At 45.2% G+C, this 13,295-nt stretch overlaps 1 protein-coding gene across 1 annotated transcript in view; it reads left to right on the top strand.

Annotated features, from left to right (window-relative positions):
- Positions 1 to 13,295, top strand: part of vim (vimentin) — a 39,225-nt gene that overhangs the window by 12,974 nt on the left and 12,956 nt on the right. The window contains exons 3-5 of the mRNA XM_084326263.1: positions 4,068 to 4,163; positions 9,567 to 9,728; positions 11,673 to 11,798. Of these exons, the coding sequence (XP_084182389.1) occupies positions 4,068 to 4,163; positions 9,567 to 9,728; positions 11,673 to 11,798 (384 nt within the window). The remainder of the gene's footprint in view (positions 1 to 4,067; positions 4,164 to 9,566; positions 9,729 to 11,672; positions 11,799 to 13,295) is intronic.

A 13,295-nucleotide genomic window follows, 5' to 3' on the forward strand; every position in this document is an offset into this window, starting at 1 on the left:
GTGGCGAGGGTGTCGTCCACCGGGTAGCCGCTGTCGGAGCCGAGGAACAGAGTGCTGGAACAGTGGCGGTGGCGAGGGTGTCGTCCACCGGGTAGCCGCTGTCGGAGCCGAGGAACAGAGTGCGCGCCACACCTTGGTGTGCGCGTCGGAACAGTGGCGGTGGCGAGGGTGTCGTCCACCGGGTAGCCGCTGTCGGAGCCGAGGAACAGAGTGCGCGCCACACCTTGGTGTGCGCGTCGGAACAAAGAGACGCATCGGGGTGCGTCTGCGAGGAGGAGTGTGCCAAGCACGAGGATCTTTGGAAGATGCGCGTTGCGCGCTGGAGACTGGAGAGCGTGCCAAGCCCTTGAAGATGCGCGTTGCGCGCTGGAGACTGGAGAGCGTGCCAAGCCCTTGAAGATGCGCGTTGCGCGCTGGAGACTGGAGAGCGTGCCAAGCCCTTGAAGATGCGCGTTGCGCGCTGGTGACTGGAGAGCGTGCCAAGCCCTTGCAGATGCGCGTTGCGCGCTGGTGACTGGAGAGCGTGCCAAGCCCGAGGGTCCGGAAGATGCGCGTTGGTCTAGATGTGCGTCAGGACGAACAGCTGCGCTGGGGTCTGCAGTGGAACGCTGGGGTGCCTCCCGTGGAAGTTACAGGGAGCGCAGAACAGTCTCCTCCACAGGCTACGGCGACAGCAGACGAAGGCTTGAGCGCATCTGGCGCGCTGGTCTGGATGTGCGTCAGGACGAACAGCTGCGCTGGGGTCTGCAGTGGAACGCTGGGGTGCCTCCCGTGGAAGTTACAGGGAGCGCAGAACAGTCTCCTCCACAGGCTACGGCGACAGCAGACGAAGGCTTGAGCGCATCTGGCGCGCTGGTCTGGAGTGGAACACTGGAATACCTCCCGTAGAGGATTAGAGAGCGCAGTACAATGTCTCCCTCCAGGCAAACGGCGACAGGTGGCCAAAGCTTGCACCTCGTCTCACGCCGGAGATAAAACAGCATAGGCAGACAGAGGATCTCCCGAAAGAGTCTAGATGTTTAGAGAATATGACTCGGCAAGTATACAACACGACCCCACGCCGAAACGAGGGGAAGCGCCCTGGTATTTAAAGCCCACAGGGGAACTAATTAGCCTGCCACCACAGGTGCGAGAGGTAATTGATAATCGAACAGGTGTGGCCACTGAGAGTAAAGAACGAGAGGGTGGGGGCTAGAGAGAGTGAGTAGGGAATTCCTAACAGTAGGCTTAAAGAAGACAGAGAAAGGTGGTGAGCAGCGGACAAAACCTCACATCCTCTCTCTTATATTTGTCCATAAGTAGTTGTTTATAGCTGCTTTTAAATTGGTTGATATTATTGCTTAATTTTATACTCACATCCAGAGCGAATGGCCTAGAGAGCGAATGCAAGGAAGGAAGGGGAGACAGTTAACATGAATTTGATAAATGTGTTATATGGGCTTAAAGGCTTTTGGCAATGGAATTGGGTTTTTCTTCATTGAGCGCTCAACCTTATCATTAGGTCATCATTTTATTATAAATAAAGTGTGTGTGTGTGTGTTGACCTCTGCCCCCTGGTTGGCATCAGACAGACTGGCACAGAGGGTTCTGCAGGAGGACCAGACTCCGAGCAGACGGGACAGAGAGCAGAGGCCAGCAGTCTGGGGCCACAGCAGGCCACCCCGAGCTACTGCTTAATTTACCATGACATTGCTTTCTCAACCAGTGCTCATCAGCATTCTCGATTGAAACAGTCATGTTTGGCTAGTTAGGAGTGACAGTATTTCAAAGCCACTTAGGATATCGCACAGGATATTCCACTCGAAAACCAATTTTTTTTTGTATGGTTAACTCCTCTTGGAGGCGTGACTTTGACGATACAGATTGTTATTGGTGCAAAAGCTGTCACTAGTGCACTTTTTTTCCACATTCTTCCCCTGGAAAGGGAGAGCATCTCTGAATTTCCCTGACATCTGAGTTACTATGTGATGTCATTACTATTGGGTCAAACCCCCCATAAGCCAATTATGTGGTAACTTGACACCTTTAGCTTCAGCGTACACAGAAAGCTGTACACGTGTCAATGTAGATGTTGACTTTTGTGTTGTTGATATTAATGGGTGCTTATTGCCAATTTGCATATTGATAGATCCTTACATTCTCAATGAGGGTAAAGCTGTAGAGATGCTGCTAAGAAATTTTCAGTAGTTTATTGAACAAGTTGGTGGAAAAAAAACACACTTATAAATTATTTTATTCATTATGGACATTTTTTAAGGGTTTAAATTACATGTAGAGGGGATCTTTAAGACCAGTCCTCGACTACAATAGTTTTGTCAGTGGTGATGTCCATTGCTTTTGGTTCAGAATGCCATTTAGAATATATGAGCCTGAGGTGTGGCCAGCAATACCTACCCCTCATCCCCTATCCCCACTCCACTCTACACGTCAGACCAAAACTAAACAAAATGTAAACAAAGTGCAGCACCAACCACGTCTCTTTTGCCAAGAGGTCACCGTTTGACGGCATTACAGATTCTACCTTTCAAGTCATGTCACTGCAACCTTTAGCACTACAAATTAGAAACATAGTTTGACGTCATCCACTGTCATTTGACGTGATTGATGATACCATCTGGCATTTTTTACATCTGATAGTAGTGTACAGTAGTGTACAGTACATCTGATAGTAGTGTCTAGTCATCTCTACATCTACCTCTCTACGTCTACCTCTACGTTTTCTGTCCTCTTTGATACAGGACGCTTCTACAGCTTGAGTGTGACAGATTAAGCCACTTCTATCTACTCTGGTTCCCTTCCTTCCTGTGTCTGCCGTTGCCTGGGGGCAGTAATCACACAGGAAGCACACTGGTCTGTCTGAATAAGCTTTGGAGGGGGCCTTGATGTCAGCATATACACTAGGGACTAAGGATTTAGAAATTTGCTCTAATGGGCAGTGTTTATATCTGAGGCTTTCAACGTGGCTATAGCAAGTGCTTATTTGAAGCCTTTGAGGCATGTGATCGCACCTGCGTGATAGGACGTTTTTAGCACTGAACATTGTAATGATTTTGTGTCGCAATAGCCACTGGTAGAGTTCCAAGATAGAGTTCTGAGGAATTGAAAAAACTCACCCGCTGCTCTGTCCATATGTATCACACAATAATTGTTCTCCTCCTTTTTCTGTGATTTTTCTCCCCATCCCAATTTACCTCTCGTACCAATTCTCCCTCCCCTGTCCTGATCGTTGCTCGCATATGCCCCCCACTGGCCGATTGTAGGGAGGATAGAAGCCTTGCATCACATGTCCCCTCCGATACATGTGGAGGCAGCCTGTCACATCTTTTCACCTGCCAGCGCGGACTCTCATTTGGGCGAGGAGTAACGTGTAGGAGGCTCACACTGCCCCCGCCATTTTCCTGACTTTTCTGTGCAGGCGTCCCCAACCGACCTGTAGGAGTCGCTGTTCACAACGACCAGACTACCACCCTTCGACTTCCCACCCGCTAACTCTGCCAATTGAGTTAGTATGACGGCCGGCCCAAGCCGGAGGCCACGCCGACAGCCGGATTCGAACCCGGTGTCTCTTGCGTTGGTGACGTGCGCAATGTCCGCTGCGCCACCCAGCCGCCAATAATGAGCTTTCTCTTATCATTTTCACTTACAGTACATTGATCTTTAGACACATCTTGTCTCACTGTTTGGAAGAGGAGAAGGGTGGCATTGTACCTTCACTATTTCTCTTCTGCTAACATTAAGCCAGTTTTCCTCTGTAGAATACCAAGTGTCACCGAACCACATTTTTACAACAACAACAACAAAAACAACGTATATGAAAATAAGCCATTGTGACTTGTGACTGAAAAAGGTACATGTTGCCTAAATGTGTGTGTGTGTGTGTGTGTGTGTGTGTGTGTGTGTGTGTGTGTGCGTGTGTGTGCGTGCGTGTGTGTGTGTGCGTGTGCGTGTGTGCGTGTGCGTGTGCGTGTGCGTGTGCGTGTGTGCGTGTGCGTGTGTGTGTGTGCATGTGCGTGTGTGTGTGTGTGTGTGTGTGTGTGTGTGTGTGTGTGTGTGTGTGTGTGTTGCAGGACGTGGATAACGCCTCTCTGGCCCGTCTGGACCTGGAGAGGAAGGTGGAGTCTCTTCAGGAGGAGATCATCTTCCTCAGGAAGCTCCACGACGAAGTAAGTAGTGACCTTCAACAACAAGCCTCGTCTCTCACACCTCCAGCTATACCACACACACCACACACACGCCTTCAACAAGCCTCGTCTCTCACACCTCCAGCTATACCACACACACCACACACACGCCTTCAACAAGCCTCGTCTCTCACACCTCCAGCTATACCACACACACCACACACACGCCTTCAACAAGCCTCGTCTCTCACACCTCCAGCTATACCACACACGCCACAACACATCAAAAGATGTGGAGTACTGTACGTCGTGGTCACTGACATCACAGCTGTGATTTTGATAACCTTCCGTTCCACAGCTTAGGAGGTTTTACTTCCTGAGATATTTGATTAGCATGCTTTTGCTTTTGTTTTGAATTCCAACAGCAACACAGTATGAGGCCCCTTTGGCTCTAGTCTAGTCAATGTCATCGTAGGCAAAACCTCCGCGCGCAATTTCTTTTGGGGGAGGGACTGCAGTGACACTCTGGATGAGTGACACTCTGGATGAGTGACACTCTGGTTGAGTGACACTCTGGTTGAGTGACACTCTGGATGAGTGACACTCTGGTTGAGTGACACTCTGGATGAGTGACACTCTGGATGAGTGACACTCTGGATGAGTGACACTCTGGTTGAGTGACACTCTGGTTGAGTGACACTCTGGATGAGTGACACTCTGGTTGAGTGACACTCTGGATGAGTGACACTCTGGATGAGTGACACTCTGGTTGAGTGACACTCTGGATGAGTGACACTCTGGATGAGTGACACTCTGGTTGAGTGACACTCTGGATGAGTGACACTCTGGATCAGTGTGCACAGAGACGTCTGTTTCACCCGGAGACCGTCCCTGCAGACTTCCCAAACCAAATTGTGCACGTGTGACGCATCTCATAATGTCGTCAGCGTTTTTACAAATAGCAGAAGGGTCCATTTGAAGCGCTTTCAAAACATTAGCTGTCCCTAAGGGTTTGGGTCGTTGAATTAGAGGAAGCTGAATAACTTACTCAGTCAAAAGAGACCTGGTTAATACGGTTTTATTAACTCAATCAAAGTATCAATACAAAATAGTAAGAGTTAGGCTGGATGACTCTCAACGAAGTGTTTAGCTAAGACACCACGGGAAGAGAGACCACCTCACTGGATCTTGGAACATCTTTATACATACAAACTGGAAAGGGTGGGGGTCACAGGAATACACGAACATAGGGGTGTGACATCTTTGGGGACATATGGAAAGGTGGCGAAGGGGGGTAGGAAGGAAAGGGGGGAGGGATGGGGGTAGGAAGGAAGGATGGGGGGAGGGAGATCATCAAAGAGAGGGGGAAGGCAGTCTTATCTCCCACAGTATTAATTTCAAAGATTGAATTGCTTTGTAACACAGGACTTCGCGAAGAGGACAAATTCTGCGACTATAGTAACTCTTAAAATACAGTGTTTAAAATTGTGATTGTGAACCTTGGTTATTTCTAGCTTCCATCAGGATACACTAAAAGTATAATCCTCTGGTCATGGCTACCTAATACAGTGCCATAATACCGACTCTCCCTCTGGGTACGTAATTGCAGCAGCAGCGGACTCCGGCTCTCCCCCATATTTCCCCTTGGTCCTCATTCTATACTTTGTAGGTATATTATTATTGTGTTTGTGCTAGCCGTCACACACACAAAAGCATGTAAAGTTGCCTCCATAAAGTTGCCCTGTACTGTATGTTTTCTGTAGAGGGGTTGAACGTCACTAAATTACTCAGGTACCTTTGCTTAAAAGAACACACCAACATTTGGGGAAATTAGCTTACCGTCTTCTCCAGAGAGAGACAAGAGGATAGATACCAGTTTCCTCTCTGTGCGTTCAGTAGAAAGCTATCTGGCTGCATGTTAGCCTAGCTTAGCACAATCAATGGAAGCGGCCATGACCGGTTAGCCTTCGGGAGAGGTGTTAGTTGGACAATGCCTAGGCTAACCGGTCATGTCCGCTTCCATTCATTGTGCTAAGCTAGGCTAACATGCAGCCAGATAGACGGTAAGCTAATTTCCCAAAATGTTGGCGTGTTCCTTTACAATTTACAGGTTTATGTACCGTATTTCCAACTTTAAAAAAACGTAAAACAAACTTTAAAAAAACTTAAAACAAATAATAACAACTGCTTTTATTTGGCGACAAAAATACTATAATAGTGAGAGATAAAGATTTAAAGAAATAAAGAAATATATTTCACAATTTAGCTGGAATAAACAGTTTAGACGACTAAATCCATTGGAGTTTGGTCGACTCGTGGGCGACCATACCAAACGAATCACAGTGAGGAGGGATGCTCTCTACGAGCCCCAGTCAGCAGAACCTGAGTAGACCATGGCCTCGGGGTCGTCGCCATGGAGATTACTAGACATGCTCAGAGGAAGCAGGGGATTATCGGTGGAGTGGATAAGCAGCGACACGTGGAACGGGCTTGAAGGCGAGAGCAACTCTGTGGTCTGCTAAAGAAGGCTGAACTTGAACGTGTAAAGCTGATATATAAAATACTTTCATATAGGGACTGTCTGTCCACTGAGCGATACGCACTACCTTCACTTCAGTAAGAGTAGAAATACCCTGATCGTAATGAAAGTGTTCCATACAGTAAAAGTACACTCTCTCTATAGTAAGAGAGTGTTTGGAGTGTTATGCTGCCTGGTGATTTCCTCTTCGAGGACCACGCCAGTGTTTTTGACACGTGGGTTCCAAGTCAGCCGTGATGCAAAAATCACCGTGCCGTTTCTTTTTCATAATTTTTTACCAGAAGTTTAAGTAGAAGTTATTTTCTGCCGATTCACCACTTGAATAAAATAAACACTATACATGAACCCATGAAAGCCACCACCACATCTGCTATTCTATCATCTGATGTGCATTTATCTTCCATTTTATTCAGATGTTGTGACTTTCGTGGGTTTATGTGGTGTTTAAAACACATCTTCAGATACACTGGATGCCAATTACCACAATATTCTTCAGTAACAGTTAAAGATTGTGAAAAAATAATGGCACAGTGATTTTTGTATCAAGGCAAGAATGACTTGGAACCCACAAAAAGACTGGTGTGGTCCTTTAACGTTAACAGGCTTGAACTTCCAAACGTCCTTTTCATCAACTCATCACATGTTTCGTATGCAAAATATCTTTCAAATGAGTAACCGCTGAGTTCAGATAAATGTAGTGGAGTAAAAAAGCAAGGATGTTTCTGTAGACATGAGTCTATCAACATCACTAGGTGCGCATGCAGCCATGGCGCCAATGAATAGCATTGATAAGTCATAGCTAATGCAGGATTGTCAAAATCAGTTCAACGTTCTGTTTCTAAATCCTGTACATGCATAATGTTGGACAATCAGGTTAATAAGTCTTTAAAAGGAAAGCATTATGGGAGAGGTACACTTTTGGTATTGGTGTCTTGATTGGCTCAGACTGCGCTGATTGCCGTGATAATTAGTTCTACAGCGACGATGAGCAGGTAATTACTAGACCCCTCCTCCTTGGTTCCAGAGCACTCACAGATTTGTATAAGTTACTGCACAGCAAATCCTTTCACCTGTTTGTCTACTGTTTACCGTAGCTTTCTGCCCATTGCTCCACACCGCATCTCTGTTATGTTGCAGAGAAACATGTATATTGTCGATCAGTGGTCACCAACCCGTCGATCTTGATCGACTGGTCGATCTTTGAGACTGTCCCTGTAGATCTTTCCATGAAAATTATAAAAAAAATATATATATCTTTTTTAGATCTTACCCTGAGAGTCCACATTACAGTTCTACTTTTGTTTTGATGTGAAAAGTGATGCTGCACTTAGCACTGACTGAGAAAGTACACATACAGTTCTACTTTTGTTTTGATGTGAAAATGATGCTGCACTTAGCACTGACTGCACTTAGCACTGACTGAGAAAGTAAACATTAGTTCTACTTTTGTTTTGATGTGAAAATGATGCTGCACTTAGCACTGACTGCACTTAGCACTGACTGAGAAAGTAAACATTAGTTCTACTTTTGTTTTGATGTGAAAAGTGATGCTGCACTTAGCACTGACTGAGAAAGTACACATTACAGTTCTACTTTATAAAATGCTAATTGTAAATATGTTTGTCAATGTTAATAATATGAGAAAATCCACATTACAGTTCTACTTTTGTTCTGATGTGAAACGTGATGCTGCACTTAGCACTGACTGCACTTAGCACTGACTGCACTTAGCACTGACTGCACTTAGCACTGACTGCACTTAGCACTGACTGAGAAAGTAAACATTAGTTCTACTTTTGTTTTGATGTGAAAAGTGATGCTGCACTTAGCACTGACTGAGAAAGTACACATTACAGTTCTACTTTATAAAATGCTAATTGTAAATATGTTTGTCAATGTTAATAATATGAGAAAATCCACATTACAGTTCTACTTTTGTTCTGATGTGAAACGTGATGCTGCACTTAGCACTGACTGCACTTAGCACTGACTGAGAAAGTAAACATTAGTTCTACTTTTGTTTTGATGTGAAAAGTGATGCTGCACTTAGCACTGACTGAGAAAGTACACATTACAGTTCTACTTTATAAAATGCTAATTGTAAATATGTTTGTCAATGTTAATAATATGAGAAAATCCACATTACAGTTCTACTTTTGTTCTGATGTGAAACGTGATGCTGCACTTAGCACTGACTGCACTTAGCACTGACTGAGAAAGTAGACATTACAGTTCTACTTTATAAAATGCTAATTGTAAATATGTTTGTCAATGTTAATAATATGAGAAAGTCCACATTACAGTTCTACTTTTGTTTTGATGTGATAAGTGATGCTGCATAAGATGACTGCACTTAGCACTGACTGAGAAAGTACATAATAGTTCTACTTTGACGTTTTAATGTTGGACCAAAGCATTGCATGTAATTAGAATACAGGCAAATAAAAGTAATTTAGTTTAAAGTACAATCTTGGCTGTTTTTTTCTCTCAACACTTCAATATGTAGATCTTGCCTTCACCAAAAAAAAAGTGATCTTGGGCTTAAAAAGGTTGGTGACCACTGGTCTAGATAGAGGAACCATATACCATACAGGCATACATACACATCTGTGACCTTGACCTCAAAGGGCAAAGCGGTATTATGGGCATTCAGGGTACTGCACTCCGACAGCTTCTTTGAAGATGTTTCTCTCTCTCTCTCTCTCTCTCTCTCTCTCTCTCTCTCTCTCTCTCTCTCTCTCTCTCTCTCTCTCTCTCTCTCTCTCTCTCTCTCTCTCTCTCTCTCTCTCTCTCTCTCTCTCTCTCTCTCTCTCTCTCTCTCTCTCTCTCTCTCTCTCTCTCTCTCTCTCTCTCTCTCTCTCTCTCTCTCTCTCTCTCTCTCTCTCTCTCCATCCATGTGTGTGTAGGAGATGGTTGAGCTCCAGGCTCATATCCAGGAGCAACATGTTCAGATAGAGATGGACGTGGCCAAGCCCGACCTGACCTCCGCCCTGCGGGACGTCCGGATGCAGTACGAGACCATGGCCAACAAGAACCTCCACGATTCTGAGGACTGGTACAAGTCCAAGGTGAGGAATACAAGCAGTATGAGGTCATGTCAGGTCGCATCATACGTGTGACATTTTGGAATGTAAACGGTTTTAACGTTGGGAATTTATGCTTATATAAACTAGCTGGGAAATGGAATGCCACTGTCAATGTTGTCCACGACACTAGCATGACGGACCCTTTTTCACAGCAGCCATTTTGATGTGTCATAGCAGGGTAAACACAGCTGTAACTAATAAGATGAAGTGTGGCAGAGCCAGGGCCCTGGTATTGTGCAAGCTGGCTCACTGGAATGGCTCAGACACACCTAAAGTGAACAGACCCCTAATTAATGTTATTAGTTACAACCTGTGTTTTCCCTGCTATGCCACAATAAAATATTTACAGTGAAAGGGGTCTATATATAATATATATATATAATTCTTTTTTTACGTATTCATGCTATGTCTTGTGGGCCACACAACTCTTTTCACATAGTTAAATAAGAGGTGTGTGTGTGTGTGTGTGTGTGTGTGTGTGTGTGTGTGTGTGTGTGTGTGTGTGTGTGTGTGTGTGTGTGTGTGTGTGTGTGTGTGTGTGTGTGTGTGTGTGTGTGTGTGTGTGTGTGTGTGTGTGTGTGTGTGTGTGTATGTGTGTGTGTGTGTGTGTGTGTGTGGGTGTGTGTGCGACTATGTGTGTGTGTGCGACTGTGTGTGTGTGTGCGACTGTGAGAGGGATACGCGTCTAGGGACCAGGGTATAGATAGAAGTATCCAGCAGGCTGTCTCTCCTGCCTGTCCCTTAGGATTACATTATGTTAGGGACAGATGGGACCAGGAGAGCTGATTAGATTCACTGGAGAGCAAACATGCACGCACACACACACACACACACACACACACACACACACACACACACACACACACACACACACACACACACACACACACACACACACACATTAATCCACATGCATATACAATACATTAATAGTCAGGGTCAGTGAGCAGATCACGTTATGGCCAATTTAAAAGCCTATTGATCGTTGGAAAGTATGTGGTCAGAGCCGGTGACAGGATGGAAGAAAAAGAGGGAAATTATACAGTGATACAGTGAGGACATGATACAGTGAGGGTGTGATACAGTGAGGACATGATACAGTGAGGACATGATACAGTGATACAGTGAGGGTGTGATACAGTGAGGACATGATACAGTGATACAGTGAGGACATGATACAGTGAGGACATGATACAGTGAGGACATGATACAGTGAGGACATGATACAGTGAGGACATGATACAATGAGGACATGGTACAATGAGGACATGATACAGTGAGGACATGATACAGTGAGGACATGATACAGTGAGGACATGATACAGTGAGGACATGATACAGTGAGGGTGTGATACAGTGATACAGTGAGGACATGATACAGTGAGGGTGTGATACAGTGATACAGTGAGGACATGACACAGTGAAGGTGTGATACAGTGATACAGTGAGGACATGATACAGTGAGGGTGTGATACAGTGATACAGTGAGGACATGATACAGTGAGGGTGTGATACAGTGATACAGTGAGGACATGACACAGTGAAGGTGTGATACAGTGATACAGTGAGGACATGATACAGTGGATACAGTGAGCGTGTGTTACTTAAGTTGTAAGTAAGTACACCTTTATTTCTATAGCACCCTTCCCAGCACGAATGCACAGAGTGCTACACAAGTTTAAAAACAAAAAAGAACAGGGCAATTAATAAAAACATTACAAGAACATACAATATAAATACAATCTACCACACCATGTTCCTGCATGTTTACCTGTCACAAACACGCAGAACAGACACAGTAGCTGGTTTTGATCACTGGTTTTGAGCTTTGGTGTCGAATCGACAATAATGTGTATCATTCTCTTCCTTCCCCCCCGACCCCCATCTTTCTTTCTCCTCCAACGCTTCCTCTTCCTTCTCTCCCAGTTCGCCGACCTGGCAGACCAGCAGCAGCGCAACAACGAGGCCATACGCCAGGCCAAGCAGGAGGCCAACGAGTACCGGCGCCAGGTCCAGTCACTGACCTGTGATGTGGACACGCTCAAAGGAACCGTAAGCACGCCCCTCCCTCCTCTTCACTTCTTCTGACAGCTACTTAATGCTGTCGGAGGTGGAATTATGTCAATAGATAGATTCAGGGTCAGTATTATGTTAGAGAACGATGTGTTTGGAGCAGAAATAAAATGTTAGGGAACGGTGAGTTTGTGGCGGAAATAAAACGTTTGTAACGGTGTGTTTGGAGCGGAAATAAAACGTTTGTAACGGTGTGTTTGGAGCGGAAATAAAACGTTAGGGAACGGTGCTCCTGGGGGTGCCGCAAATCCCTAACAAAAAAGTATCATGGTATTTCCAAAAAAAGTATCATGCAAATTTCTTTTTTAAAGTATCATGCAAAAAAGAATATATATATCATGGTATAAAACAAACTTATCTGGTATGGTATTTCCATCATTTGTGATGGTAGTGACCAACCAACTTGATATTACCATTACTAATCATTAGTATCTGTTATGGTTTGACACCGACCCCAAACGCTAACGACACAAGAGAGTTGGATTCAGAGTTGCCAAATACGAGGGCTTGTTTATTTGATAATAGGAATAAGTGAAACAGGGAAAGCAGGTCAACAAGAACAGGTACAATGAACAAGGGGCAAAGTTCTGCTGCTCTGCAGCTTCTCCCGGTAGGGTAGTCTTGGGAAGCAGGAGCAGATCTCTGTACCGCTCTGCAGACTCTCACGGCGGACCTCTCAGATGTTGTGCAAGACCGAGAGAGGGAGAGAGGGAACGGGTCAGTGACAGAGCAGACTTGAAACGAGCTGGAGGACAGGGTGTTATATTCTTCGTGTTAAACAACACAGTGATGTGCAATATTCCAAAAACAGCCCAAGTGAAATCCTCATGTAAACACACAGTGAGCAAAAATCCAAACACCGTCCAAATGTGAAATACTATCTTCGTGTAAACACACAGTGAGCAAAAATCCAAACACAGTCCAAATGTGAAACAATATCTTCGTGTAAATACACAGTGAGCAAAAATCCAAACACAGTCCAAATGTGAAATAATATCTTCGTGTCAATACACAGTGGGAGGTGGAAGATCCCCAAAATATTATTCCAAAAAGGAAAGAGCAAAAACGATAATGGCTGGGTGAGTGACTGTCTGACAAAAAGGTGGTAGACTTCAGTGTAAAGGTTTACACACGAAAATCGGAAATAGGTCAAGACAGTCAATCTAGAAAAACTCACCCAGACGAGCTGCGTAAAGGAACAGGAACAACAGTGGAGGCGAGCGCGCGCCACGGAGCAGGTATCCAAGCGAAGGCTTCTAGGAATTCCTGGAGAATAGCACAGTGAAACAGAAGCAACGGGGAAAAACATCCAGCGACAAATCAAGACGAACCAACAACTTAGGGTGGGGAAAACGGGGTATAAATAATGAGGGATCGATTGATTGAAAGGCAGTGACAGCTGGGGAATGTGATTGAAAAGCGTGGGGAAGTGAGGGAACCAATCAGCGACGTCTCAGATGACGTCAGCGGGGAGAA

This window comes from Notolepis coatsorum, assembly GCF_963971535.1.
Source record: "Notolepis coatsorum genome assembly, chromosome: 12".
NCBI classification, from domain to species: domain Eukaryota; kingdom Metazoa; phylum Chordata; class Actinopteri; order Aulopiformes; family Paralepididae; genus Notolepis; species Notolepis coatsorum.